This window comes from Delphinapterus leucas, chromosome 15, assembly GCF_059928025.1.
Source record: "Delphinapterus leucas isolate spDelLeu-1000000601 "Yukka" chromosome 15, BTC_Dleu_Yukka2, whole genome shotgun sequence".
In the NCBI taxonomy this organism is placed as follows: Eukaryota; Metazoa; Chordata; class Mammalia; order Artiodactyla; family Monodontidae; genus Delphinapterus; species Delphinapterus leucas.
This window is the reverse complement of record NC_143143.1, coordinates 15,656,035-15,681,731: the sequence shown is the minus strand read 5'-3', so window position 1 is coordinate 15,681,731 and position 25,697 is coordinate 15,656,035. Positions and strand designations below refer to the sequence as shown.

General features: G+C 54.6%; 2 protein-coding genes across 5 annotated transcripts; both read left to right on the top strand.

The window, feature by feature from the left end:
* On the top strand, nucleotides 1–19,880 carry FBXL19 (F-box and leucine rich repeat protein 19). 4 transcript variants are annotated; one of them, XM_022588253.3, is made up of 11 exons: nucleotides 1–286; nucleotides 1,599–1,799; nucleotides 3,196–3,339; nucleotides 3,461–3,547; nucleotides 3,641–3,859; nucleotides 4,359–4,391; nucleotides 5,662–6,173; nucleotides 13,084–13,247; nucleotides 13,338–13,499; nucleotides 17,830–18,048; nucleotides 18,157–19,880. In XM_022588253.3, the coding sequence occupies exons 2-11, from the start codon at nucleotides 1,623–1,625 to the stop codon at nucleotides 18,333–18,335; spliced, it is 1,896 nt and encodes a 631-aa protein (XP_022443961.1). In that variant the 5' UTR covers nucleotides 1–286; nucleotides 1,599–1,622; the 3' UTR covers nucleotides 18,336–19,880. The 4 variants fall into 4 exon arrangements, with proteins under 4 accessions (XP_022443961.1, XP_022443960.1, XP_022443965.1 ...); XM_022588252.3 differs by having other exon boundaries at nucleotides 3–286; nucleotides 4,359–4,520; XM_022588257.2 differs by lacking the exons at nucleotides 1–286; nucleotides 1,599–1,799; nucleotides 3,196–3,339; ... (1 more) ...; nucleotides 3,641–3,859; nucleotides 4,359–4,391 and adding an exon at nucleotides 4,415–4,522.
* Nucleotides 19,881–19,987: 107 nt separating this feature from the next.
* ORAI3 (ORAI calcium release-activated calcium modulator 3) lies at nucleotides 19,988–25,146 on the top strand. Its single transcript, XM_022588274.2, has 2 exons — nucleotides 19,988–20,772; nucleotides 23,672–25,146. Exons 1-2 carry the CDS (start codon nucleotides 20,512–20,514, stop codon nucleotides 24,329–24,331), a joined length of 921 nt encoding a protein of 306 aa, XP_022443982.1. The 5' UTR covers nucleotides 19,988–20,511; the 3' UTR covers nucleotides 24,332–25,146.
* Nucleotides 25,147–25,697: the final 551 nt, after the last annotated feature.

Here is a 25,697-nt window from a genome sequence, read left to right as displayed (position 1 = left end):
CCGTTGGCCTGGGGGGGCTGAGGGACTAAGCCCCCCAGAGCAGGACCTCCCCCTGGAAGGGCCGCGCCGCAGCCCGTGGGAGGGCCTCGCCCCCGGCGCCCCCCATCTCCACTCGCCGCCGTCCCGGCCTCCGCCGGAGGGAGGGGCCGAGCGCCCTCGGGGGGCCGTGGACCCCGGCGTTCTGAGCGTTTCGCGCCCCGTGCCGCCCGGCCCCCCCGCCGCCGATGGCCGCCGACCCGCCGGGAGCTGCCGAGAAGGGAGAGATGGCTCCCGGGACACGTGTGAGGTGGGTTCATGCGGCTCCTCCTCACCCCCAGACCTGGGCAGCTCCCAGTCCCATTCATCCTCAGCCCGGCCTCTCTCTACCTTACCCGCCCCCAAGCTCACCCTCTCTTTGCTCCAAACTCCTCATCTCTAATCCTCCTTCCTGTTACCTCTCAACCTTGGGGAACTGGCCTGCCTTCCTAGACCCTGCTTCCCCTTGCAGACCCCCATCCCCGCCTGCAGTCGCCGCCCTCCAAGGCCCCTCCCCTGGAGCGCTGGAGGGCCCCTTCCCCCCATGGATGGGTCTGGAAGTCCCTGGAAAGGGGGAAGCTGGGGTAAGACTCTGGCCATAAAGAGACCCTCCAGGCCTGCTGAGTCTGTATGGGATCTTGGAGGATCTGGTTTCCCTGGGAAGGGGAACCCAAGGGATTCTAGACAATTAGGGGTGGAAAGCAGCTTGGGAAGCTGGGGGGGATGGTGCACATGTAGGACTGAGCCCATCTTGAGTTCTGTGGAGATGTCAGGCTGGATTCGAGAATCCCAGGGAATCTGGGAGATTGCCCAGGTTAACCTGAGAGACCCATGAGGAGGCTGTCTTAGAGCAGACGGAGCTCTGTGGGGAGCAGAGGAGTTGAGATTTTTGGCTGAGGAGGGGCTCTGAAGCAGCATCTCAGGGAGGGTTTCCGAGCACTGGGAAGTTGGGCAACAGTGACTCTTTAGGGACTGGGTTAGGGAAGAAGGATACCATTGAATCCGGTGAGGAAATCTAGATTTTAGGGGAAGAGAAATTGGGTGTTAGTAGCTTATGAAAGAGAGAAGAGAGGGAGTAGGAAAGGTCTAGAGCTTCCACCCAGGAATCTGTGGGTATTTGGGAGCTAAATCTGGGGCATTTTAGATTGGGGAGCGCATGGGCTGGAGCACATTTGGGTAACGGGAAGAGTTGGGACCTGTCTAAGGTAACTCCACGGACAAGGAGCCCCTGGCTTTCCAAGGAGCTTTGCTGTGGGGATGTCAGTGGAGAGGGCCCATGTCCCTCTCAGTGTCCTTTCGTCCTCCCTGGCCTAGGCAGGGGGGCACGATGAAGTGTCAGAGCAGGAGTGAGCTCAGGAAGCCAGTTCTCGGGGATCCCAGAGGGCCCGGGTGAGCTGCTTCAGGGAGAGAGCGGCCTTGCCTAGACAGAGTGGTTCCCCTCACCCCCTGCAGGAGGGACACCTTGGTCCTTGTCTCCCTGGGTAGGAAGCAAGCTCTGGCTGCCTAGGAGTGGGGGAAGCTGCCAGGAGTCTCCCCGGCCAGGGCCCCAGTGGGCCCCTGACATTGCCACCCTCCACCCACAGCCCTCGGCGTTGCTGACGCCCCCAATGTCGTCGAGCAGCCGGGGGCCGGGGGCCGGAGCGCGCCGACGCCGAACCCGCTGCCGCCGCTGCCGGGCCTGTGTGCGAACTGAGTGCGGGGACTGCCACTTCTGCCGAGACATGAAGAAGTTTGGGGGGCCCGGGCGCATGAAGCAGTCGTGCCTGCTCCGGCAGTGCACTGCCGTGAGTTCTGCCCCCGCCGTATTGGGCACGCCTGGGGCTCCGGGCACCTTTCCCCAGCCAGCCCCAGCGCCTTTCTGGGTGGCTGGTGGTGACTCCTTAGAGTGTAATGTAAAGTTGCTGTTTGTTCACTCATTCATTCACTGGCTTGTTCAAATATTCGCCAGGCCTGTTTTTGTCCTCAGCTTCAAGCTGGGGCCAGTGTTAGGGTGTACAGAAGAATCCATCCCACGCTGTACCTTCACCTTTTTCCCAACTTTCAGAGGTACAGGCCCATAGAAAGCTCAGGCCCTCTTGTACCTCTTCCCAGAGCTGGCCCCGTGAATAGGTCTTTGCCTTCTTTGGCGTCCTTTTCACCTGTTAGAGTGGTCTTGGATTTGAGGCCAGTCTTACCCGCTGTGTGACCTTGAGCAAATCACTTTGAACCTCAAGGTACCTTCTCTGTGAAATGTTTCCTTTGCTGAGTTGTAAAGGTTAAACAGCATGGATATGAATGTAGCTGCTACAAGGCCCAGCACACAGTAGGTATCCAAGAAACATGGGTTTCCTCCCAGCTTCCTCATCCTTTGAGCTTCCCAGGGCTCCAGAGAGTGGTCCTTCCCCAGCAGCCATGAGGAGCCAGCTGCATCCTATGTCCCCCTCATGCTGCCACCTCCCTTTTTTCCTGCAGCCACTCTTTCCTTGTTGGTCTCTTTACCCCACAGCCCCTCCCTTTTCCTCCTTTCTCCCCCAACCCTTACCTCACTTTCCTTCCTTCTTCCCCACCTGCTGCTTCCTTGAACCTGCCTCACAACTTTCTCGATATGATTCAATATTACCACGGATTTTCCCAAACTCATGTTGTCTGAAGGCCACTCTCCTTTTTCTAGGACCAGCCAGCTGCCTTTAGTGTTCCCAGGGGTCTTGCCAAAACCGGGTTTATTGTGGGGTCCAGGGCAATCCTTGTGCTGCTCACTGAGCAAACTCAGAATCACCCCGAGCTGCTGCTGTGTTCCCTCCAGCCCTCTCTGGGTATTATTGTCACGTTTGTCTACAGTCTTCTTCCTTTCCCAAAGCCAGCTACAATTTCAGGGTCACAAAGGCCCTGGATCCAGATGCAACGATCACAGCAGTAATAACAGCTATGTATCAACTACATTTCCTGCATTATCTCATTTTTATGACAGTCTTGCAAGAAAAAAATTCCTAGCCCCATTTTACAGATGGAGAGACAGAGATGTAAGGAGGTTAAATCAGTTGCTCAAGGTCATACTGCCAAAAAGGAGCAAATTCAGGATTTGACCCAACTTGGCCCACGGGTTCTGAACCTCATCCAGCAGCTGGCCAGGATCCCCAGAAAGAAGGGTATTTCTCCTGCTGCTTGCTTTTGGGGTCCCTGACGCCCTCTCTCCCCCGACAGCCTGTGCTCCCACACACAGCTGTATGCCTCTTGTGTGGGGAGGCTGGGAAGGAGGACACAGTGGAGGGAGAGGAAGAGAAATTTGGTTTGAGTCTCATGGAGTGTACAATCTGCAATGAGATCGTCCACCCTGGCTGCCTGAAGGTGATGGCCCTGGGGACCCTGGAGGCTGGGGTAGGGCAGATTGTCGGGGAGCAAGGAGGTGGGCTAGGCTGCCTCTGAGTTTGCTGGCACCTGACATCCACTCCCTGCCCTCTGCCTGCAGATGGGGAAGGCTGAGGGTGTCATCAATGCAGAGATCCCCAACTGCTGGGAGTGCCCTCGCTGCACCCAGGAAGGCCGGACTAGCAAGGTAGGGGCTGGGGCTTGTCTGGGTGCTAGGCTCTGGGTAGGCGGGATGTTGGGGATCTGTGCAGAACCTCACCCCCAGCTTCCATCTCCCCAGGATTCAGGTGAGGGACCAGGCCGTCGCAGGGCTGACAACGGCGAGGAGGGCGCCAGCCTGGGGAGTGGATGGAAGCTGACGGAGGAGCCGCCACTTCCACCACCCCCACCCAGGCGCAAGGGTTCCCTACCTGCTGGGCCCCCCCCAGAGGACGTGCCTGGGCCCCCCAAAAGAAAGGAGAGGGAGGCAGGGAATGAGCCCCCTACCCCAAGGAAAAAGGTGAGCCAGGGAGCATGCTCACTAGGTCCAGCCTAAGGGATTCTGGGAGCTGTAGTCCTGTTCCTTTTAGAGGGGAGTGGGCCCTGGGAGATAGTGCTTCATGGGTTTCCCCCAGGGATTGTAGGGAGACGTAGTTCAGGAGTTGTTGGTGGGAGGATGGTGCGTGCTCAGTATGGTGGAGAGGTACAGGTGAGAGGCAAATGGCACTGGACAGGAAAGCTTTGGGTGCTTTAGGGAAGAGGCAGAGAGCATGCTCAAATTAGCTGCTGCAGAGGAGGAAGGAGGGGCTGGAAAGGGCCTGAGGGGGAAGAAAGAGGAGATGAGAGCATGCTCAGTGAGCCAAGCTACTGGTTACAAGGTGAGCATGCTCAGAGTTCTCCCTGAGATGGGGGCTTCTGGGATTTGTAGTCTTAAGAGGAGAGCATAGATCTTAGTTTTGTGGACAGTGTGGGGCTAATGGCGTCTGTCCCTTTCCCCCATCTCCTTCTTGCCTTGGTAGGTGAAAGGAGGCCGAGAGAGGCACCTGAAGAAGGTGGGTGGAGACGCCTGCCTCCTCCGAGGATCGGACCCAGGCGGCCCCGGCCTTCTGCCCCCCAGGGTTCTGAATCCGAGCCAGGCTTTCTCATCCTGCCACCCTGGGCTCCCTCCCGAGAACTGGGAGGTGTGCTGGGGACCTCCTCCCTCCCCTTCCCACCTTTCCTTGCCCCACCTTCCACCCTGAAGACAGAAATCTGTCCCTTCCTGCCTACGTTGTCCTGCCCTAGCCCCACTTGGCCATGATGGGCATTTGGGCCTCTGGGAAGAGTGGAGGGGGAGAGTGGGTTGGGGCCAGGCCACAAGAGCCCCGGATTTCCCAAGAACCCTTGGGGTATCGTCTGACCCATTTGCCTTGTCTTTCCAGACCTTAAAGGGGAAAGAACTGAGTTCAAATCCCTGTTCAGCCACTGACTCCCTCATTGGTCTTGGCAACTTGTCAGCTGCTCTGAGCCTCAGTTTCCTCATCTGTGAAATGGAGATGATACTACCTCCCTTACCCCATCTATGCCACCGAGCTGTTTAATGACATTAAAGTAAACGAGCTTTGTAAACTGAAAATGTACTAGATTCTAGGGAAATAAGGCCCAGAGAGGTTTAAAGACTTGTCCAACGTTACACAGCAAAACTAGAATTCAGATGTCACTTTGCACTGACACACTGAATGCCAGGGTCTGCCTGATTGTGTTCAAATTCTGCCTCTGCCATTTATCAGTTTGTAACCTTGGGCAAGTCCCATAGTCTCTGAGCCTAAGTTTCCTCATGTCTAAAAAGAGTGGCCCAAGTTGCCCACTCCATCCCAGCACTGTGAGGATGTCATGAGTCAGGTTGGGAGGCTCCACCCAGGGCCAGACAGTCATTGTTACTCTCACATCATTGAAGAGACACTTGAAATTGTCTGGTCCAGCGTTCCATGTTGTAGATGATGAGAAAGGGGCTTCCCAATGTCACACAGAATGGATAGCCCAGCCAGTACTCAAAACTAGACCTGTATGTGTTCTCCACACCTCACTGCTTTTGGAAACTCATAAGCTAGTGAGACCCATAAGACTTAATTCTTTGGATCAGCGCCTTCATGTGACAGATAAGGAAAGTGAAAAGTCCAGAGGGGGCCATGGCTTGACTGAGGCCTCATGTCACTCAGGAGCAGAGCCAGGGCTGGAACTCAGGACTGTCCCTCGGGCCGTTCATCCCTTGGTGACTCCTCAGGGATAGGGGGTGGGGAGGTATGTGTCAGGCCCTAGAACAGCCTTCCTCTCTCCCCGCAGAAACCAAAGCCGCCTTTGGCCTCTGCGGAGGGCCCGGCGGTGCCGTCCCCATCACCCCAGAGGGAGAAGCTAGAGCGTTTCAAGCGGATGTGCCAGCTGCTGGAGCGGGTGCCTGACACCTCCTCGTCCTCGTCAGACTCCGACTCGGACTCCGACTCGTCAGGCACATCCCTGAGTGAGGATGAGGCTCCTGGGGAGGCCCGGAATGGGCGACGGCCAGCCCGGGGCAGCTCAGGCGAGAAGGAGAACCGCGGGGGGCGGCGGGCTGTGCGCCCTGGCAGTGGGGGACCCCTCCTCAGCTGGCCCCTGGGCCCCGCCCCCCCGCCCCGGCCCCCACAGCTGGAGCGGCACGTGGTGCGGCCCCCACCTCGAAGCCCCGAGCCCGACACGCTGCCTCTGGCTGCCGGATCCGACCACCCCCTGCCCCGAGCCGCCTGGCTTCGAGTCTTCCAGCACCTCGGGCCCCGAGAGCTATGCATTTGCATGCGAGTCTGCCGGACTTGGAGCCGCTGGTGAGTGGCCTGGACAGGGCTGGATTCCATTGCCCACACGCTCCTTGCTTGCTGTGTGACCTGTAACAGATCCCAGAGCCTCCCTGGGCCTTGTTTTTGTAATGATAATGCTTCTGCAGGATGTACATACTGCGGTGTTGACTATGTACAGGTTGCTTTTTATATATGAGTTCACTGAACCCTCACAACTTTGTGAGGTGGGTACTGTTATCCCATTCTTCAGATGAAGCTGAGGTCAAGGTCATGTGGAGAGGAAGCAGTAGAACCAGGAATTTGATCCCAGTCCTTCTGGCTCCAGAACCTTTCCTCTTAATAACTGTCATTTATGAGTGCTTAGTATGTGCCAAGCATAGTGCTGACTGCTGTGCCTGCATCATCTCACTTGCTTTTCACCTCCCTCTGCTGAGGACAGTCTTATTATTGGTCCCACTTACCCATAAGAAAGCCCTTTGCCGAGTGGCCTCTGTCCTCCCAGAGGCAGCCATATTTGGGCCTCCTGATACTGCTTGGAACTTCTCTGTGGCCTGGAGCCACCACCAGCACCCTCTGCCTACCCTCCTCCCATCTCCCCACTGCTTTTTTTTTTTTTTTTTTTTTTTGGCGTACACGGGCCTCTCACTGCTGCAGCCTCTCCCGTTGCGGAGCACAGGCTCCGGATGCTCAGGCTCAGATGCCATGGCTCACGGGCCCAGCCGCTCCACGGCATGTGGGATCTTCCTGGACCGGGGCACGAACCCGTGTCCCCTGCATCGGCAGGCGCACTCTCAAGCACTGCGCCACCAGGGAAGCCCCCCACTGCTTTCTGAGTCTTGTTTCTACAGAAATGGTGGTCATCTTCCCAAACCCCTGGTCTTCCTCTTTGGTCCTGCCCTTGGCAACCCCCCCACCTCTCCATCAAACTCCTGCAACACTCCTCCCTCCATACCCCCCCCCCCAAAAAAAAAGAGCACATAGAGGCTTGCTGCATGTTGACAAGGCTTCATTCACTTTCATGTTCCCATGAAACTGTTTAGGGCAGATACTGTATTTGTTTCAGCTTCATGTTCTCAGCACAGGACAAAGGGTAGTGTAGGTGCTCAAAAAACATTTTATTAAATGAGTAAATCCGGACTCTTTCCCAGGCCCTTACTGTGGGCCAGGCATCCTGTTGGGCACTTTGTAAACATTAGCTGATGTGTTCCTCATAATAACAGCCCTGCAGGGTGGGGGAATGAGGGACACCTGAAAGCACAGTGCAGTTAGTGGCTGACCTCAAACCCCAGTCCTTTTCCTAAGGATTTTGGGGTGCTTGTTCATACTTTCTGGTCTCTGTGGAAGCTATATAGCTAGGAAGAGAGAAAGGTAGGCTCTGGAGGTAAACTACCTGTAGGTGAATTACTCTTTCTCTGATGAGCTGTATGCTATCGGGCTAGTTCCTTAACTTCTCTATGCCTCAATTTCTTCATCTGTTAAAACAGGGGAACCAAGGCATTTACTTCCTAGTGTTTTTGTAAGCTAATATACATAAAAAAATTGAGGACAGTACTTAGGAAAGAGAAACTTCTCAGTGCCTTAACAGCAATCATTATTACTCACTCAGCTACACATATTTACTGAAAGCATAGACTTTTACACCCTCAGAACACGGACCTGTGCCCTTGAAGAGCTCCCAGTCAAACTGCAACATAGAAGCAAATAGTTACAGCAGTTGCTGGGGATCAGCGCCCTTGCCTCAAGTAATAATTGAGGAAATGTTTGCTGAGGCCTCTTCATCAGGGCCAGCCCTGTGTTTGGCACGTGGGATCCAGAGCTTTAAGAGGACCTGATTTCTGCCTCAAGGGGAGACTTGTGACTGGAGGCGGACGAAGCAGAGAAGCTGGACTGGACGGTGGTTTCCAGCTTGGGCCCTGGAGTCTGCCACCCATGGGTTTCATCAGCTGTGATTCCTGCACTTCCTGGATGAAATGGCCATGGCTGGATAACTATACCTATCAAGGCCTCCCTTTTCCTGTCTGTAGTCCGGGTTCATATCAATACCTTGTGGGGATAAAATGAGGTGGTTCTTGCAAAACACTCAGCACAGTACCTGAAGGGTGCTAAACACTCGATAAAGTAGTGGCTTTTGATGAGAAGGATGAGGGGAAGGCGGAGCAAGGGCCTGCGTGGGGCACAGTGGGACCAGTCAGGAGTCTCTGTCAGCGTAGGCACAGAAGCAGGGGCAGTGAGGATGGAGAGGAGGGACTGGAGTTGGGAACTTTTTAAGAAGCAGAATGGCTTGGATTTGGTGACTGAATGGCTGTGGGGGCAGCAGGGTGACTCTCAACTGAGTTTCTGGTCCATGAGCCTGGGTGGGCAGCAATGCCATGGCCCAGGCTTGGGAATACTGAGGAGGGGCAGGTTCCGGGATAAAGCCAAGAGCTCAGATTTGCCGTGTTTGGTCTGAAAGGCCTTTGGGCCAGTCAGGAACAAAGAGGAGAGAGAGCAGCTGGATGTACAGGTCTGATGCTTAAAAGAAATATCCAAGTTCGGGAGTTTGTAACCTATAGGTAGCGACTTCAAGGAAGAGGGCAGAAATCAGAATGTCAGCATTTGTGAGTTAGAGAAAGAACAGGCAGAGAGAGATCGAGGGCACGAGTGTGTCCTGAAGGAGAGAGGTTGAGGAAGGAGTGAGAGATGCGCAGGGTCGGGTGTTGACAAGAGGTCATGAGAGGCCAAGGACCAGAAGTGGCAGTTGGATTTCGCTACAAGGAGGCGTTGATATCTTTGGCTGTGCTACGTGGGGGTGAGGGCACTGGAGCCAAGTCGCCTGGAGTTGAGGTTGGACTTGATCTGTTTGTTCTCTGCTGTGTCCCTAGTTTCTAAGATACGTGGCATACAGTAGGTACTGAAAAAACACTTGTTGAATGAGTGAATGAATGAAAGTGAGGAAATCAGGATAGAATGTGGAAAGAGGTAGTGATGATGGAGTGGGAGAGAAATTTATAGGTGGGAGAGCAGGAGGTTGCAGGCTTTCCTGTCTGGTGCCTTTCATCTTCTCTTGGAAACGGGCGGCAGAGTGATCTGCCCAGGCGAGCAGAGGGAGGGCGGGTGGACAAGGCCTGGGGGAACTGCTGAGTCGCAGGGAAGAGGGTTGGGACTTTGGAGGAAATGAGCAAGGAGGGAACTAGACCCCAGGTTCAAGGCAGTTGGGGTTAGGAGTAAAGACTTAGAGGTGGACAGATTGGAGGACAGCGGTGGCAGCAGGGAGTCCAGAGAGCTGAGAAGGAAGAACTGTCTTCGGTTGGAGCCAGGAGGCTGTGCATTCCTTACAGGTGGCAGTTTGGGCTGGTCTGGCTCTGTGGCCCCAGAGGGCCTCTGCAAGAGGGAGGTTTTGCACTCGAATTTGGGGATTTGGAGGTGGACTTAGTAGGGTGCTGACTTGGTCAGGGGTGTTGAGTCAGGGGGAAAGGGAATGGGGTAAGGCATTTGAACATAAAGTTCTACCTCCCCTGGCTTGATGTATGCTTTGGCCTCAGACTTCTTCTGACCTCTTGCCTAAGTGTCATTCTCTAGTCTAGAAGGAACTTGGCCATGGCTCCCTGTCACTTTCACAATGAACTTCCACGGTCCTGTTGGACATCTGGACACGAACAGTGACTACACTAAACACTTCTTCTTTTTAGAGAAGCCCTTCAGAAGGGTCCTGCACTACCTCCCTTCTTTTTTTTAACGTCTTTCATTTAATTTTTTTCAATCATTGTTTTAAAAAACTGGAAGTATAGTTAATTTCCTCTCCATTTATGCAGCAAACCTTTGAAATAAGTGCTGCCTTTACCCCATTTTATGGTATGGAAAGCGGAGGCCCAGAGAGAGCAAGTGACTTGCCTAAGGTCACTCAAAGCACAGAGGTGGCAGAGCTGGGATTTAGATCCCCACGGCTCACACTCCTCACCTCTGAGCTCTATGGCCACAGCCGTCCAGCCTGGCATTCCAGCCCTCCTTGCCACGGCACCCCTACCCTGGGCCTCCTCTAGCCTCACCCCTGCCTCTTCTCCACTTCAGAATTCAGGCTCTCAACCCAGACTAGCCTGGTTTACAACCTGGCTCTGCTACCACTAATAGCTGTGGGATGTTGAATAAGTCTCTTAACCTCCCTGGGCCTCATTTTCCTTACCTCTAAAAAGGAGGCTAGTATTTACCTCCTAGGACTGTTGTGAGGTTAAATACTTAGTGCACAGAATGCAGTAAACCCTCAGTGAACACTAGATGTTAGTGCTAGAGTGACTGTCATCGTCATCCTCATTGTTAAGGGGAGATGATGAATTGCCCTTTGTTCCTGCTGCCTCAGGTTCTCAGAGCTCTCCGTTTTCTCTCTGTGCACTGGGCCTGGATACTGGTTCTTCCTCATTGGAACTCACATCATCTTCCTCCCCTCACCGGAATAACTACTGCCTTCCTTTTTTTTTTCGCCGCGCTGCGTGGCAGGCAGGATCTTAGTTCCCCAACCAGGGATCAAACCCGTGCCCCCTGCAGTGGAAGCTCAGAGTCCTAACCACTGGACCGCCAGGGAAGTCCTAACTACTGCCTTCCTTAAAGTCTCAGATCAGGCATTGTCTCCCTGGGAAGCTCCCCCTCCCAGTTTCTCATTGACTCTTATCATGTCCCTTGTTGCCTTACTTACTGTGGACTTAGCTGTCACTCCCCTGTTTTCTCACTGTTCCATGCCTGGACACTTAGTATCAGTAGGGCCCTCAGTGACTGTTGGCTGCCACTCTGAGGTTTAAACCCAGTGTTCTGGTCATCTAAGGGCAAAGGGACAAATTAGCTACAGCCAGGAAAAGTCAGGAGAGACTTCCTGGAAGAGGAAGCACTGGAGCTGAGCCCTGAGTGATGTGGGGTGGATGGTATTTCTGTCAGTCACACATGTGCCAAAATGCGTTGGCACCAAACAATGTGTGTCTATAGGCGGGCAGGTGGTTTGGCCTGGCTCTTGTGGAGTACGATATAGAAACAGTTGGTGGCCTATGTGTGCCCCCAGGGGGAAGGGCTCCCTTCTAGCCGTGGAAGATACAGGAGGGCTTCAAGGTGGTGGCGGCAGTTGAGCTGGAACTCAAGACTGGGTCGGAGTGAGCAGAGAGATTTTGGATGGAGTAGGATGGAGAAAAGGACCTAGGGGCAGAAGCTGGGTTGAAGGTGGGTTACTTTGGGGTTTGTTTTTTTCCTTTTCCTTTTTAGAATTGGAGAGATTTGCAAATGTTTATTGGTTGAGTGGACGGAACCAGGAGAGGGAGAGGCTAGAATGCCAGAAGAGGGGGGAAATGGTAGGAGGTGGCAGGTGGGACAGAGGGGTGGAGTTGTTCAGATTGAAGGCTTAGTGTCTGTGCTTCCAGCTTTCCCTAAAATGTCACCTGGGACTCTGGAGTGTGCCTGGCAGTTGTAAGTGGCACAAAAACATGGCGTAATCCTTCCATTATTGATAGTTTTGAAAAGGAAGTCTCTCCATTGGGTGCTATTACATCTTTAACACCTTTCTAATACTTATCTCCCTGTTTAATAAAAATAGTCTTTAGATAGTAGCCAAGAGCCACAGAAACACCTAGCTAGAATTTAGTAACCCTGGCCTGTTACTATGGTGTTTATTTCTAAGGTTAACATATTTATGTGAAACAATACTGGTTTTAAGTTCAAAGAGGGGAATCAATTTAAACATAAATTCGTGTTCTGCAGATGAGTGGATAGCGAATGACTAGAGTTTGGGCATCACTGCCCCAGCCCAGGGCTTCTTGAAGGGAAAGCCTCCAGAATGAGGGCTGGGAGGGAGATAAGAGACAGCTTCCTGCATCCCTGCTCACCCCTGCTGCTTCTGACACAGTTCATCTAGCCCAGTGGGAATTTCCTGACATGGCTTTGAACTACTGTACTAGAAGAAACTTTTCAAACTGAGTCTTGAGGAACTTCAGTGTACTACAAAGTATTAGTAGATGACCTTGGGAGAGATGGGGAAGGGTTCCCTGGTAAAATAAGTTTGGGAAGCCCTTTTCCAGGTCTCTGCATGTTGGCCTAGTCAAGGCTCTCAGAAATGCTGGGATCAGGATCAAACAAACCTGTTTCACTTTGTTGAGGCCTCATTTGTCTTTGTAGTTTCAATACCTGGGACCTACTAGGCCTTCCATAAACACTGACTGAGTGTATAAATGGGAAGCCATAAATGAGGTGTGTTGTAGGGGGTGTTCTGTGGGAGCTTTGAGTGGTTCACACTGGCTTGGCATCATCCATTCATGCAACAGATGTGCACCAGGTAATGTACTATGCACCTGGCCCGGTGCTGGGCACTGGGGCTGCTGAGGGGAAGAAGCCAGGGCTGGCCTCGTGGAGCCTCCATTCTAGTTGGAGGGATACAGTAATCAAAGAGAGACTAGGGCTGTAAGTCAAGCCTTGGGCAGCTGGTCCTCAGGATGGGCAGACGCGAATCAAGGGCAGAAATTAATAGAGGATGAGAAGTGCCCACAGCCACCATAAGAAGCCCAGGGTAGGGGATGGGGGGCTGCTGAAAGATCTCTTTGGGGCTCCATCAAATACAGTGTGTGTGTGGGGGGGGTGTCTTTGGCAGAACGGCAGAACGCTTTAGCAGCTGTAAGTCCCACTAAGTATAGTAACCCCATTTGAGCTTACAACAACCTTGTGGGCAGGCTGAGTCTGGACTGTCATCTCTACAAGGCCTCTGAGGCTCAGAGAGAGGAGTGAACTTGCCCAAGGTCTCACATCCAGTTAGTGATGGAATTGACCCCTGAGCCCAATGCTCTTGGCCTGGGTCCTGGGGCTTCCTGCCCTCCCCGCTATCTTATATGGACCAGGAGAGAGCTGGGGTGAACCGGTTAGCATGGGGGTGGGGAACTGTGGGCTCCCTGAGAGCTGAGGACTGAGGTCTCTGTCTTCCCCTTGTGGCTGACAGGTGCTACGACAAGCGTCTGTGGCCTCGAATGGACCTGAGCCGGCGGAAGTCACTGACCCCGCCCATGCTCAGTGGTGTGGTTCGTCGCCAGCCTCGAGCTCTGGACCTCAGCTGGACAGGTGTCTCCAAGAAGCAGCTCATGTGGCTTCTGAACCGACTGCAAGGTAGTGCCGGGTGGTGAGGTGGGACTGGGAGGAGGAGGGGGACAGACCTAGGACGGAGTCCTCCTAGCACCAGTTTCCCGACGCCCCCAGGCCTGCAGGAGCTGGTGCTCTCTGGCTGCTCCTGGCTCTCCGTCTCTGCCCTGGGTTCAGCCCCACTGCCGGCCCTGCGGCTCCTGGACCTCCGCTGGATCGAGGATGTTAAAGACTCCCAGCTCCGAGAGCTGCTGCTGCCTCCGCCAGACACCAAACCAGGTGCAGCCTCTGTTCACTCCTTTGTAGAAGAGGGTCGGACAAGGTGGGGGTATGAGGCCTCCAAGGTCTCTTCTGACTCCTGCTGGGTATTAAAGAATTTGAAGAAAGGACAGGATACATGAGTTTGAGTAGACAGGCCCTGCTTGGCCATTGTTCATTCATTCGCTCTCCTGCTGTGTGCTGGGCCCTGTGATCAGAGCTGAGGGAACAGGATGAGGAGGATGTAGCCCCTGTCTTCTAGGGGGAAGATGATTATGGGATGAAACACATACAGGACAGGAGGATGACACAATTCTGGGAGAAGCCAGGGGATTGTGAGTGAAGTCTCTGGGTGTGGCGGGCACTACTGGAGAGCCTTCGCCAGAGGGAGCAGCGGTGACCGCTGTGGAAGAATGCAGGCCCAATGTGGCTGGTCAGTTCCGTTTCTCAAGAGGAGCCAGAAATAAGGATTTTCTGTGAAATATCCTGGTTTTTAAATGATGGCAATTAATTCAGATTCTTTTAAAATTCATGTGTGGACCCAGCAAAAACATGACTGAGCAACAGATTTGGCCCCTAGATCCTCTTGTCCTACAGTGAAAGGATAAGGATTTTGCTGAGGGAACAGAGCAGAAAGAGAGAGCCAGTTGACTTGGGAGGTTGTGTGGCGGTGGTAGTTTCATTTCCCAAGTCAGACCAGCCACCTCTTCACCTGGTCAGGCCCAAGTCCCCCACCAGGTAAAGTCAGCTTTATGGCACACATAGTTCTGGGTCTGGCCCTATGTAGGGCCCTGGAGACCTCAAACTGAGTCAGACCCATTCCCCGCCCAGGTGGAACCCCAGTCATGCGGAAGAGAGCGACTCAGAAGTAGAAGGTTATGGCGTGACATGGTGGGAGCTGTGGGCGGGGGGCGGGGGGCGAGTGGTGGGCAGGAAGGCAGTGAGAGAAGCCCTCCTTGAGGGGGTGCTATTTGAACTGAGTCCTGAAAGGGACAGCGTTTTCCCAGGGAGTGTGAGGCAGGAATAAACAGTTTTATGGGATGTGAGAACCATATTGGCAAAGGGGGATGCTGGGAACTGAGGCTGGTCAGGTGAGCACAGGCCTGGTCACTTTGGGGGTCATATGGAGGTGTGAGGTGGGGATGCTAAGGCCTGGGGCTCTTTGTCTAGCTCTAGCCAGGAGATGGGATACTCACGGCATCTTCTCTGGCCCCCACCAGTCTGTTCTCCATAATGAAGCCGGTGAACTATCCAGAAGGTCAGATCTGTCCACATCATCCCATGTTCTACACTCGTTCTCATTGCTCCCTGGTGGTCTCTGGATGAAGATCAGTATTTTACCACAGTCGATAAAGCCTGGCCTGGCTCCCACTGACCTATGGTGTCCTTACACTTCAGCCTCCTTGCCAAGTGTCCTCCAGCCCCAGGGCCTTTGCCCACTCCTCTTTGCTTAGAATGCTCTATCCTCCTTCACCTGATGAACACCTAATTGTCTTTCAGGCCTCAGCGTAAATGTCACTTCCTCCTAGAAGCCCTCCATGATCTTATCCCCCATTGAGATTACAGTCCCTCTTTTAGAGAACAGTCCCCTCCCAGCATATCACTGTACAGTTGTGAAATGATTTGGTTAAAATTAGTTTCCTCCCACAAGGAGGGAGGGTGAGGACCATCCGCTCACCCCAGCACCTTGCTTTCACAGCTCTCTTTCATGGCTCCCTTCTTCCCACCCCATACCCCTCCACAGCAGTCTTGGAAGGGGAGTAGAGGAAGAACTAGGATTTTTCCCATTTTCTGGATGAGGCCCCAGAGGCCCAGAGGGGTTGAGAGCCAGACCTGAGCACCCACCCACTGCCCACTCTTACTGGAGTTGGACTGAGCATTGGGAACAGTGCATTCCAGGAGGTGAGAAAGTGCCGGTTGTCTGGCAGACTGACTCCATCTCCTCCTGCTTCAATTCACTTCAGTCTAAGCCCCTTTCCCAGGAGCTTGCAAAGGTGAGCTGTCCAGGCCTCCAAGGCCTAAATTCTCGTTGGGACTTTACACCCACCTTTATCATCTTGGCTCCCTGGCTTCGTGCAGCATTCCTGGAGCAAAACAAAGTTTTCCTACTTCCTTGCTTTTGCCCCTGTTGTTCTCTGCTTAGCTACGCTTCCCTCCCATGTTCGCTCTCCACATGTTCAAATGCTTAAAGGCCCACCTCAGTGAAATCCTCCCTGACGCCCACTTCTCCTGCCCCAGCCACATGTGAGCTCTCTTTCCTCTGCTTCCCTCTACTGGCTCTTAGCTGTGGCCCGAGGTTGAGGGCATCTGCAGATATATCCCCTTTCCAGGCTCTCAGCTCCTCAAAGAAAAAAAAAAAGAGGTAGAATTCAGAGATTGCCAAGTCAGGTGCCCACAGACTTGGTGGCCTGGCAGGTTACAAAAGTGGTGGGCTTGGTGCAGGACGTTAGGGAGTACACCATGCCGCTTTCATCATCAGGTGAAAGGGGTAGCCCAGTGATGGCAGAGCTGACAATTTTTCAAGGAAAAGCTCTACATCAAAAATTTCTTTATAAAAATGTCATTTTGGGAATTCCATGGCAGACCAGTGGTTAAGACTCCAAGCTTTCACTGCTGAGGGCCCAGGTTCAATCCTTGGTCGGTGAACTAAGATCCTGCAAGCCGTGTGGAGTGGCAAAAAACAAAAAGAAAAAAAAGTCCTTTTATGTAGCATCAGTCCCTGAGAAAATTTTTAGCACTATGCAGACACCATAGAACACTTGTGTAGGCTAGCTTCCTGACTTTGTGACATCTGATCTAGTTTATTTAGGGGCTAGGCTGGTGTCTGGGAAGCAGATAGCGCTGTGGGAAGAGTTTGGACTTAAGAGTCACAAGGCCTCGTGTCCTGGCTCTGTTAATTCAGATCTTGGATAGATTGTTTAGTGATTTGAAGCCTCAGTTTTCTCATCTGTAAACAGGAATGATGATCAGAGAACTTGTTTCCCAAGGCTGTGGTTCTTAAAGTGTGGTCGCTGGACCAGCAGCTCAACATCGCTGGAGAACTTGTTTTTTTTTGGTTTGGTTGGTTTTTTTTGGCCACACCAGGCGGCATGCGGGATCTTAGTTCCCCAATCAGGGATCGAACCCTGCAGTGGAAGCGCACAGTTGTAAACACTGGACCGCCAGGGAATTCCCTGGAGAACGTATTAGGAAAATAAACTCTGAGGCCCCACCTTAGACTACCTGAACTCTGGGGGCGGGGCCAGCTGCCAGGGAGATGCAGAAGCCTCTCCAGTTGGAGAGCCACTGGCCTAGGAGCAGGCAGCCACTTAGTTGGTGCCTGGCCCACAGTGCATGCTCAAGCAATGGCTGCTGGTGCACCAAGGGAATTAAGTTACAAAAACCAAAAACGGAAATGCAGGATCGTGGTAGAGACAATAAATGGAAAGCTTTGGGTGCAGAGATAAGGGGTGGGTGCTCTTCTACCCTGGAGATAGAGGAAGAGGAGACCTCTGAGCTCAGACCAGAAAGCCAGGGACCCTGGCCAGGCAGGGGATTGAGCACAGGTGGCCCCAGGCAGAATCTCTTGGGGTAGGGTCCCCTGTGGAGTTTGGCCCAAGTATTTGGCGGGGAGAGAGAGGAGTTTGGAGCTGAGACGGGTGAGATCTTGTAGGAACTGGAATGTTCTGCCAAGGAGATTGGACTTCTCTGAGGTGCCCTTGGAAAGTTTTTAGCAGAGGAGGGATGTGGTCTCATTTGCATTTGAGAACGGCTCTCTTTGGATGAGTGAGTGAGGAGGCTGGGGCAGGAGTTCAGGCAGGAGTGGTGTCACCCCAGTGGTGAAGGGATCCAGATGGGGACTCCACTGATCATGGAAGGAGAGAGATGTGCCAGAGGAGCCTGCTGGGATGGCAGTTCCATCGGGGATGTCATTTGTTGGATGAGTGGCTACATATTGAGCACCTATGCCCCAATTCCTGGGCACAGAGCAAGAACAAGACAGACAGAAATTCTTGCCTTCATGGAAGTGACATTCTAGTGGGACGAGAGGAAAAATATATAATATGTCAGATGGTGAGAAAAAGAGGGAAAAGTGCAGGGAAGGGGTTTGAGTATGTGGAATGTTACAGTTTCAGGTGGAGTAATCATGGAAGGCCTCCTTGAGGAGGCAGTGTGAGCACTGGACAGATGAAATGATGTCGAGTTTTGTGTGTTTGGGGGAGAAGAGCAAGCCATGAGCCACGTAGAGAATGCAAGTCGAGGTTCTCTTATAGTGGGAGCAGGTTTGGGGGTGGTAAGGGATGAGTGTGGAGACACAGCTGGTGCAGGGATGGCAGCAGCCAGGAGGCTGACCTCTTCTCTGCCTGCCCAGGGCAAACGGAGAGCCGTGGACGGCTGCAGGGGGTAGCTGAGCTGCGCCTGGCCGGCCTGGAGCTGACGGATGCCTCCTTGCGGCTTCTGCTGCGCCACGCACCCCAGCTGAGCGCCCTGGACCTGAGCCACTGCGCCCACGTTGGGGATCCCAGCGTCCACCTCCTCACGGCCCCCACCTCCCCGCTCCGAGAGACCCTGGTGCACCTCAACCTCGCCGGTAAGCGTAGTCCCTTGTCTGTCCATCCTGCTAACCTCTTGGTCCCTGTGGTCCATGCCCACCCGCTACTCACCTTCCTGGTCTCAGCTGCCATTGCCCCATCCCCAGGTTGCCACCGCCTCACGGACCACTGCCTCCCGCTGTTCCGCCGCTGCCCGCGCCTACGCCGCCTAGACCTGCGCTCCTGCCGCCAGCTCTCCCCTGAAGCTTGTGCCCGGCTGGCAGCTGCCGGGCCCCCTGGCCCCTTCCGCTGCCCAGAGGAGAAGCTGCTTCTCAAGGACAGCTAGTTGGGTGCCCCCCACCCTCCCCCAGGACTCATCAGGAGCCTGGACCTCAGGCCTTCATTTCACCCCTGCCAGGAGGCCAGGTTCCCCACCTCATGACTAGGGATTCCTGCCCAGGGACTTGAGCCAGCCTCCCCCGCTCTACCCCCTGCACTGATATCTCTGGGGGTCTCTCCTTCCCATCCCCTCCCCCTTCCACCTGCTTCATTGTCCATTCCCTGGGGGGAGTGGGTCAGAGGTACTGGGGGGTGCTGAGCCAAAGGGATGGTGGGAGGGGGGCAGAGGTGCAAGTCTGAGGGAGGGAGAATGGGGAAAGGGTATCTGCACACAGGATACTGGGAGCCAGGGGGCTGGGGGAGGTGGAGGATGGGCGGGGGGGTGGGGGGCGGGCAGAAAGCAGACCACCAAGGGTTCAGGGAACAAAGACCAGATACTTGGAGTTGGGGGGTGGGGTGGGGGGGGCCCGAAAAGGGAAACCAGAGGAGCAATTGGGGATCCAGACGTCGGAGATGAGGGGATTCGGGGAGCCAGGGGAAAGGCAGGGCTGAGTGAGGGGTGGGGGCAGGAGCACCCCCTCGGGGTCACCCCTCTCCTTCCTCCCTCCCCAGATTTCAGTTCCTTCCCCCCAGCCCTGACTCCTTGAACGTCACTGACAATGGCAGCTATTGTGAGGAGTGGGGGCTGCGGGCCTACCCGCTGTTCGGCGCGGCCCTGGGGAGCGGTGAGGGGTACCCCAGCCCCCTACCTGCCTCCCCGCACTATACTTGAACATTCATCTGTACTGAAGTGTTACTTGAACCGGGGGAACCTCGGACCTGGGGGAGCCGGAGCTTGAGGGGACAGGACCAGCTTGGACTGAGACTGGACTGGTGGGCACCCAGTTTGGACTGGACCACCCCCAGGCTCTCTCTTGCTTTACTGTATTGAGCAGCTCCACCCCTCCTGACCTGGGGTGGGGGTGGGGGTGGGGTGCCAGCCCAGTGATGGGGAAGATGGGACTCCTCCAGCTTGGCTCTTCCCACTCTTTCATCGTCATGGAAACTTGTATCCCATTTGCCCAGGGAACTGCCACTCCTGGTTGCCATGGAATTAGCAGCCAATGGACACCTCCCAAAGCCAGTGCTAAGGCTGGAAAGGGCCCCTCTTAGTTGCCGTGGGAACTTAGTAACAGACTTTCGGCCCTCCCCTGCCCCTTCCTCCACTGCGGGGGCGGGGTTTGGGGAGCCAGGGGGAGGGGTCGGGGCCAGGTCCCGCCCCTCAGCCCAGGCCTCCCTGGGGAGCCAGGTTGTACCATGTAGGGGAGGGGGGAATCTATCCACATACCTCAGGTAACAGGGAGGTGCGCGGGTGGGGGGAGGGACTGGGCGGACCAAAGGCCGGAGGGGAGGGGGTCCTGGGAATCGCAAAAGGCTTGAGGATGGGGCCGCTTGGGGGAGGGGGAGGAGGCAGCCCGGCCGGGGGCAAGTGGGGAACCCAGCCGGGCTGGGCCCCTGGGCCCCGGGTCTGTACAATATGGTTTGCTATAAAAGTCAAAATCTTCCAGCCGGGGCCGCCGAGTTCGTGTGTGTGTCTGCGGCGGTGGGGATGTGGGACTAGGGCGGGGATGACCCGAGTGTTCTTTGAGGCCCTGGGAGGAGGGGGCTGTTTGGATGGATCTGGGGGACCTAGGTCCTACTGGGCTTCCGGAAATTGAGGATTCAGCGTCTCCTGCGGTCCCTACAGTTAGATGAGCTCACTTTCCCGGAGTTCACTGTTTAGGTAGGGCTTTGGAGTCTGGACGTTGGAGGTGTCCAGGTGTACCTGCAGTGGTCCAGAGCCCGGAACTCCCAGTCACTGGCTGGGGCTGGGCGTTCAACTCAGCGGGGCTCAGGCACCTAGAGGATATTCTAAGTGGACTGGGGTCTCGGGGTCCCTCGGGATCTCTGCGGACGGTCCCCCGGCTCCACCCCATCATGTGGCTGCCCCGACTCCGCCTCCGCCCCAGTTCCTGTTTCGTCCTCGGCAGTCCTGCTTCAGCCCCTAGGGCTCCACGCAGACGCCTGCTCTTCCTTCTCCGCCCGGGCCACGTCTTCCTGGGCGCTCACCGTCCGCAACCCCGCTCGTCCCGCCGGGGGATGGGGCCTTCCCCCGGCCTGGGCCGGCCCTGCTGGGGTCCCCGAGGCGACTCGGCCCCGCCTTGATGGACTGGCCCGCCTGGTGCTGCGGCCCCAGGATGAAGGGCGGCGAGGGGGACCCGGGCGAACAGGCCCCGCTGAACCCGGAGGCCGAGAGCCCCGCGGGCTCGGCCACCTACCGGGAGTTCGTGCACCGCGGCTACTTGGACCTGATGGGGGCCAGTCAGCACTCGCTGCGGGCGCTCAGCTGGCGCCGCCTCTACCTCAGTCGGGCCAAGCTGAAAGCTTCCAGCCGCACGTCTGCGCTGCTCTCGGGCTTCGCCATGGTGAGGGAAGGGAAGGGTCGTACAGGGTGGGGGTGAAGCGCAGGGGGGGGCACCGGGTTGGGGGCAAAGTGAACGGGTACCCAAGGGAGACAGGGTAGAGGAAAGGGAAGGACCGGTTTTTAAGAGGTACAAGAGGGGTAGCAGACAAGTTACCAAGGGACTCCGCAAGTCCCTTTTTATGGGTGTGTGTGTATAAACAGGTCCCTAGCATAAACTGGGCCGTGGGGAGGATAAGCAAGTCCTAAAGGTGTCACAGGGGACACGTCACGTCATGGGGGTAGACAATCACCAAGGGGGATACATATGCAAGGATAAAGCGAAGTGCTCCAAAAGGAGCATGGTCCAGCATTAGTGGTTACTAGATCCCCACCGGAGGTTCAGCAGCAAATCAGAGCTGGGTGGGGGCTGGGAGGTGGGGTGGTTGAGAGAACAAACTGGATGGAGTGGTCACACCCAAAAGGAGGGCGGCCAGGCCCCAGCAGGCACAGAGGGTGCTTAGTGTAGCCCAGGAAAGCTCTGAGAAGAGAGGATGCCCGTGAGGGAGTCCCTAGCGAAAAAAGCTGCTTAGAAAGCTGATGCAGGATTCTGGAGATGATAAACTCCCAAGTGCAGGTGATATCCGCTGACGGTCCCGGGCAGAGGCCTCACAGGAAGTGGGACCGAGGGAGGTCCCAGGGTGAGGAGCAGTTAGCAGACACAAGTCCTGGCTCTTTCCTGCTTGTGGCCAGCTATGTAACCCTGGACAGGCCTCCGCCTCCTCGCAGGCCAGTGGGAAATTGTGAGATCATGGAGGGTGCACCTGTGTAGCTTGCCAAGTAGCTGTCTCAAGGTGAGCTCATTCTTGTCATCAAACCCTAGATCCAAGCATGTCAGAGCAAGACACACATCAGAATGCCTCAGACTACCTGTTAACGGAAACCACGGCTCAGAATGGGGCAGTGGCTTTGCCTGCCAAGAGCACCCATCAGCTGAAGGATATAGGATGAACTGGGACCCAGGGTCGCTAGACTGTTAATCCAGGGTTTCCCACCATCATGACAGGAAGAAGGAGAAAATGGGCTGGAGGAGGGTCCTCATAGGAACATGAGGGGGATATCAACATGAGGATAAAAAGGGGTCATAGCACTAGGTGATTTGCGTTAGTCTCTGCTCCTTTCTGTGCTACAACCTCTGTATTAGAATGATGAGAGGGAAAGTTTCTACCCCTAAGGGTCATCCTAGGTCTATGGTTTTCTACGTGGGGGTCCGGATCTGCAGGTCCGCTCACCCTTCCTGATGTGGGGTCATCTCAGGACAGGGAGCTGGCTCCCCTTCACCTGTACAGACCGCAGAGGGAAGGGAGCAGCCGCGTGGACCTAGCTGAGGGAGTTGCCCCACCCCCATATCCCCCATGGTCCAGCCTGTTCCCAAGGGGACAGTCCGGCCAGCTGCTGGACTTGCACGTTGCTGGGGTGACAGCTTAAGGGCCAGGACCTTCTCTGCAGGATCAAGAGGCCAGTTGAGTAGGTTCTGGGGGCCAGACTGGCCCCAGTCCTGCCAGGGGAGGTCAAGCCTGAGTCAGGCTGTGGGAGAAACCAGGACCAGGCCTGGCCCAGATCTCTTGTCTGTGGAAAACACCTGCTAACACCCGCCATGGCCCCATTTCCCAAAATATTCAGCCTTGCCTTCCTACCACCACCCTCCTGGCTCTGCACCTTCCTCCTTCCCCCAGCCCCAGAGCAACCTAATGGATCTTGCAAGAACCAGGCATGGGGAAAGATCCCGATTCTGGAATTCAGATGGCCTGGGTTAGAATAACATTATATAAATTGTGTTGAACCATCACTAAGTACCAGACACTATGCTTAAGGCTTTTATGTGCATCATCCTTCTATTATCCTATGAAGTAGGTACCACTACTGTGACCATTTTACAGATGAGAAAACTGAGGATCAGAGATGTTAAGACACCTGCCCAGGGTTCTACAGCAAGTAAGTGGCAGGATTGAATTTAGGCAGTCCAGCTCTAGAGTCCAAATGTATACAAGCCTAGAACAGAATCATCAACTCAAATGTTTGCAAAGGCCTTTGGCAATATGGATGCCAAGTTGGCTGGGTGGGGACTGTGGCTATCAAGAGACACTCGTCACCCATCCAAAGGGAGCAGCCATGACTCAGCCCTAGCTGATCGGTGCCATGCAGGAATGTGGGCCTGGTGTAACCAGACCTTCCAAGTTTCCAAGAGGATCTGGAAATAGGAATATTTACATGACATCTCTTGAGTTTTAGAAGTTGGCAACGTAATTCTTTAAAAAAACACACTGTCTGAGCCAAGCAAAACATGTTTGCAAGCTGGCCTGGGTTTATGGCATGCCAATTTGCAAACTCTGGCCTTGGACTTCAGCGTTAACTCTAATAATAACAGCAAACACTTACCTGAGCATACTGTGTACCTCACACTATTCTTATCACTTGATATATATTATCTCATTAAATTTTTAAAACAACCGTATAAGACAGGTGGGTGCTGTTATCAATCCCTATTTTCCAGGTGAGGAGACTGAGGCACAGAGAGAACCAAACCACTTGCTCAAGGTTGCACAGCTTATGGAGCTGAAAATGAACCCAGGCCGCCCCACTCCAGAATCTGTGCTTTTTAACCCCTATGTTATAACAAGATAAGACTGTCAGAAACATGCCATCCAGCCCTCTAGATAGCCAGGTGGGGAAACAGAGGTCTGGAACAGGACAGAGCCTTGCCAAGGCTGCCCATTCATTCACTCAACAAAGACTGGGTGCCCTCTCTCTGCCAAGCACTGTTCTAGGTCTTAGGGATACATCAGTGATGTACACCAAGAGACAGAAAACCCCTCTACTCTTGAGGTTATGGGCACTCAACCCATCCCTTCTTGTCCCCACAGGTGGCCATGGTAGAGGTACAGCTGGAGAGCAACCACGAATACCCGCCGGGCCTGCTGGTGGCCTTCAGTGCCTGCACCACCGTGCTGGTGGCTGTGCACCTCTTTGCACTCATGGTCTCCACCTGTCTGCTGCCTCACATTGAAGCTGTCAGCAACATCCACAACCTCAACTCTGTCCACCAGTCTCCACACCAGCGACTCCACCGCTACGTGGAGCTGGCCTGGGGCTTCTCCACTGCCTTGGGCACCTTCCTCTTCCTCGCTGAAGTTGTCCTGGTTGGCTGGGTCAAGTTTGTGCCCATCGGGGCCCCCTTGGGCACACCAGGCTCTGTGGTACCTGCCTCCCAGGTGCCTCAGACTCTGCCACCAGTGGCCGCCTCCCTTAGTCCAGCTTCCAAGCCATCCTCTGCTTCTGTAGCCCCGTCACAGGCTGAGCCACCTGAGGCCTGCCCACCTCGACAAGCATGTGGCGGTGGTGGGGCCCATGGACCAGGCTGGCAAGCAGCCATGGCCTCCACGGCAATCATGGTACCTGTTGGGCTTGTGTTCATGGCCTTTGCCCTGCATTTCTACCGCTCCTTAGTGGCTCACAAGACCGACCGCCACAAGCAAGAGCTAGAGGAGCTGAGTCGCCTGCAGGGGGAGCTGCAGGCTGTGTGAGGCCGGTGTTAGCCACAGCTGCGAGCACCGCCTCTCTCAGGGGTCAGCCAGAGGCCCCAGGTCTACGGACCCCATCCCCCGCCCTGCCTGGAGCCACTTCCTGTGGCCACTCTCAGGTAGAGAACAGATTCCTGCCCTCAGAGTCCTTTGGGCTGGGCCTTGGGCAGCTCCCACATTCCCAGGGATTCTCCCTGTCAGTCTGTCCTATGGGTTTTGGAAAGTCTACTCTACACCTGGGCTGGGAGGAGCAAGGGAGGAAGCGGAAGGTCCTCAGTCCAAGGCTCATGCGGTAGGTAGAGGGGAGGCAGGGAGACCCTGTCAGACCTTTGGTGCTGACTCTTAGCCACTTGCCCCCTTATAGAATGTGGAGGTCAGAAGCTTACATACCCACCCAGCTGCCCCAGAAGGCAGCCAATCCTTGCTATACTTTTGTAAAATCTATTTTATGGTTGGCTTTTTTTTTCTTCCTCATCCTCAGATTTTGATGGGTTCCACCCTCTTGCTTTGGTGTTTGGGTAGAGGGATTTGGGTGTTTCTACCCTAGGCCTATGTCCAGCCTTTCCAAGGAGGAGCCACCCTATTTGGAGGAAGTTCAAATGCCTGCCCCACTGCCCTAGACCCACACTTATGCTTCTGTATCTGGTTCCTACTCCTGGTTCAGAGCTGGGGTCGGTGTGCCCAGCCTGATCCCTAGCAAGGGTTGGGGTGAGGTTTTAGGGGAGGAGGTCCAGTCCATAGCCCTTGGAATACAGAGCTATTCTGACACTGAATTTTTGATGCACCTAGTTTTGTATAATAAATTGTTTCACACATGTCCCTGTGGCTGTGAATGGGGTGAAGGGGAGGCCTTGTCGGGAACAGCTGACTTGTTCTTAAGAATCAAGTGGAGGCAAGTGTCCCTGGGGGCAGGGCAGGGGTGGAGGAGAGGAGGTTCCAGGTATGACCCCCTTGTGGTGCTGACAGGGGCCAGTAGCTTCTGAATGTGGAGACTGAGTTATTCTAAGGCTAAAGGCTTTTGCACTCTTGTTACTGAGCCCAGGGTCTCTACCTCATCCATTGAGGATTTAGTATAAGTTTCTTTTAGTGTAAGTTTCTTTCTTGAGTGACTACTACATACTAGGGGCTTCTCATAGGTAATCTTATTTAGCCTACTTAACTTATTTAAAAATCACCTCAAGAGGCAAGTCTTTATCATTACTGTTTCAGAGATAAGGGAGCTTCAGCCTAAGAAGGCTGAGGATCTTGCCCAAAGCCACCCAGTTAGTCAGTGAAAACTTAGACTACTTTTACCATCACATGGGGAATGGTTTTATTTGAGAAAAGGAACCAACATCTTTCAACTGGGACAAGAGAAAGGAATCTGATC

Coding starts and splice junctions, on each gene's coding strand:
- ORAI3 (XM_022588274.2), top strand. CDS start 20,512: ATGGACTGGCCCGCCTGGTGCTGCGGCCCCAGGATGAAGGGCGGCGAG. Junction 20,773..23,671: donor TGCTCTCGGGCTTCGCCATG/GTGAGGGAAGGG, acceptor TTGTCCCCACAG/GTGGCCATGGTAGAGGTACA.
- FBXL19 (XM_022588252.3), top strand. CDS start 1,623: ATGTCGTCGAGCAGCCGGGGGCCGGGGGCCGGAGCGCGCCGACGCCGA. Junction 1,800..3,195: donor TGCTCCGGCAGTGCACTGCC/GTGAGTTCTGCC, acceptor CTCCCCCGACAG/CCTGTGCTCCCACACACAGC. Junction 18,049..18,156: donor GGTGCACCTCAACCTCGCCG/GTAAGCGTAGTC, acceptor CCCCATCCCCAG/GTTGCCACCGCCTCACGGAC.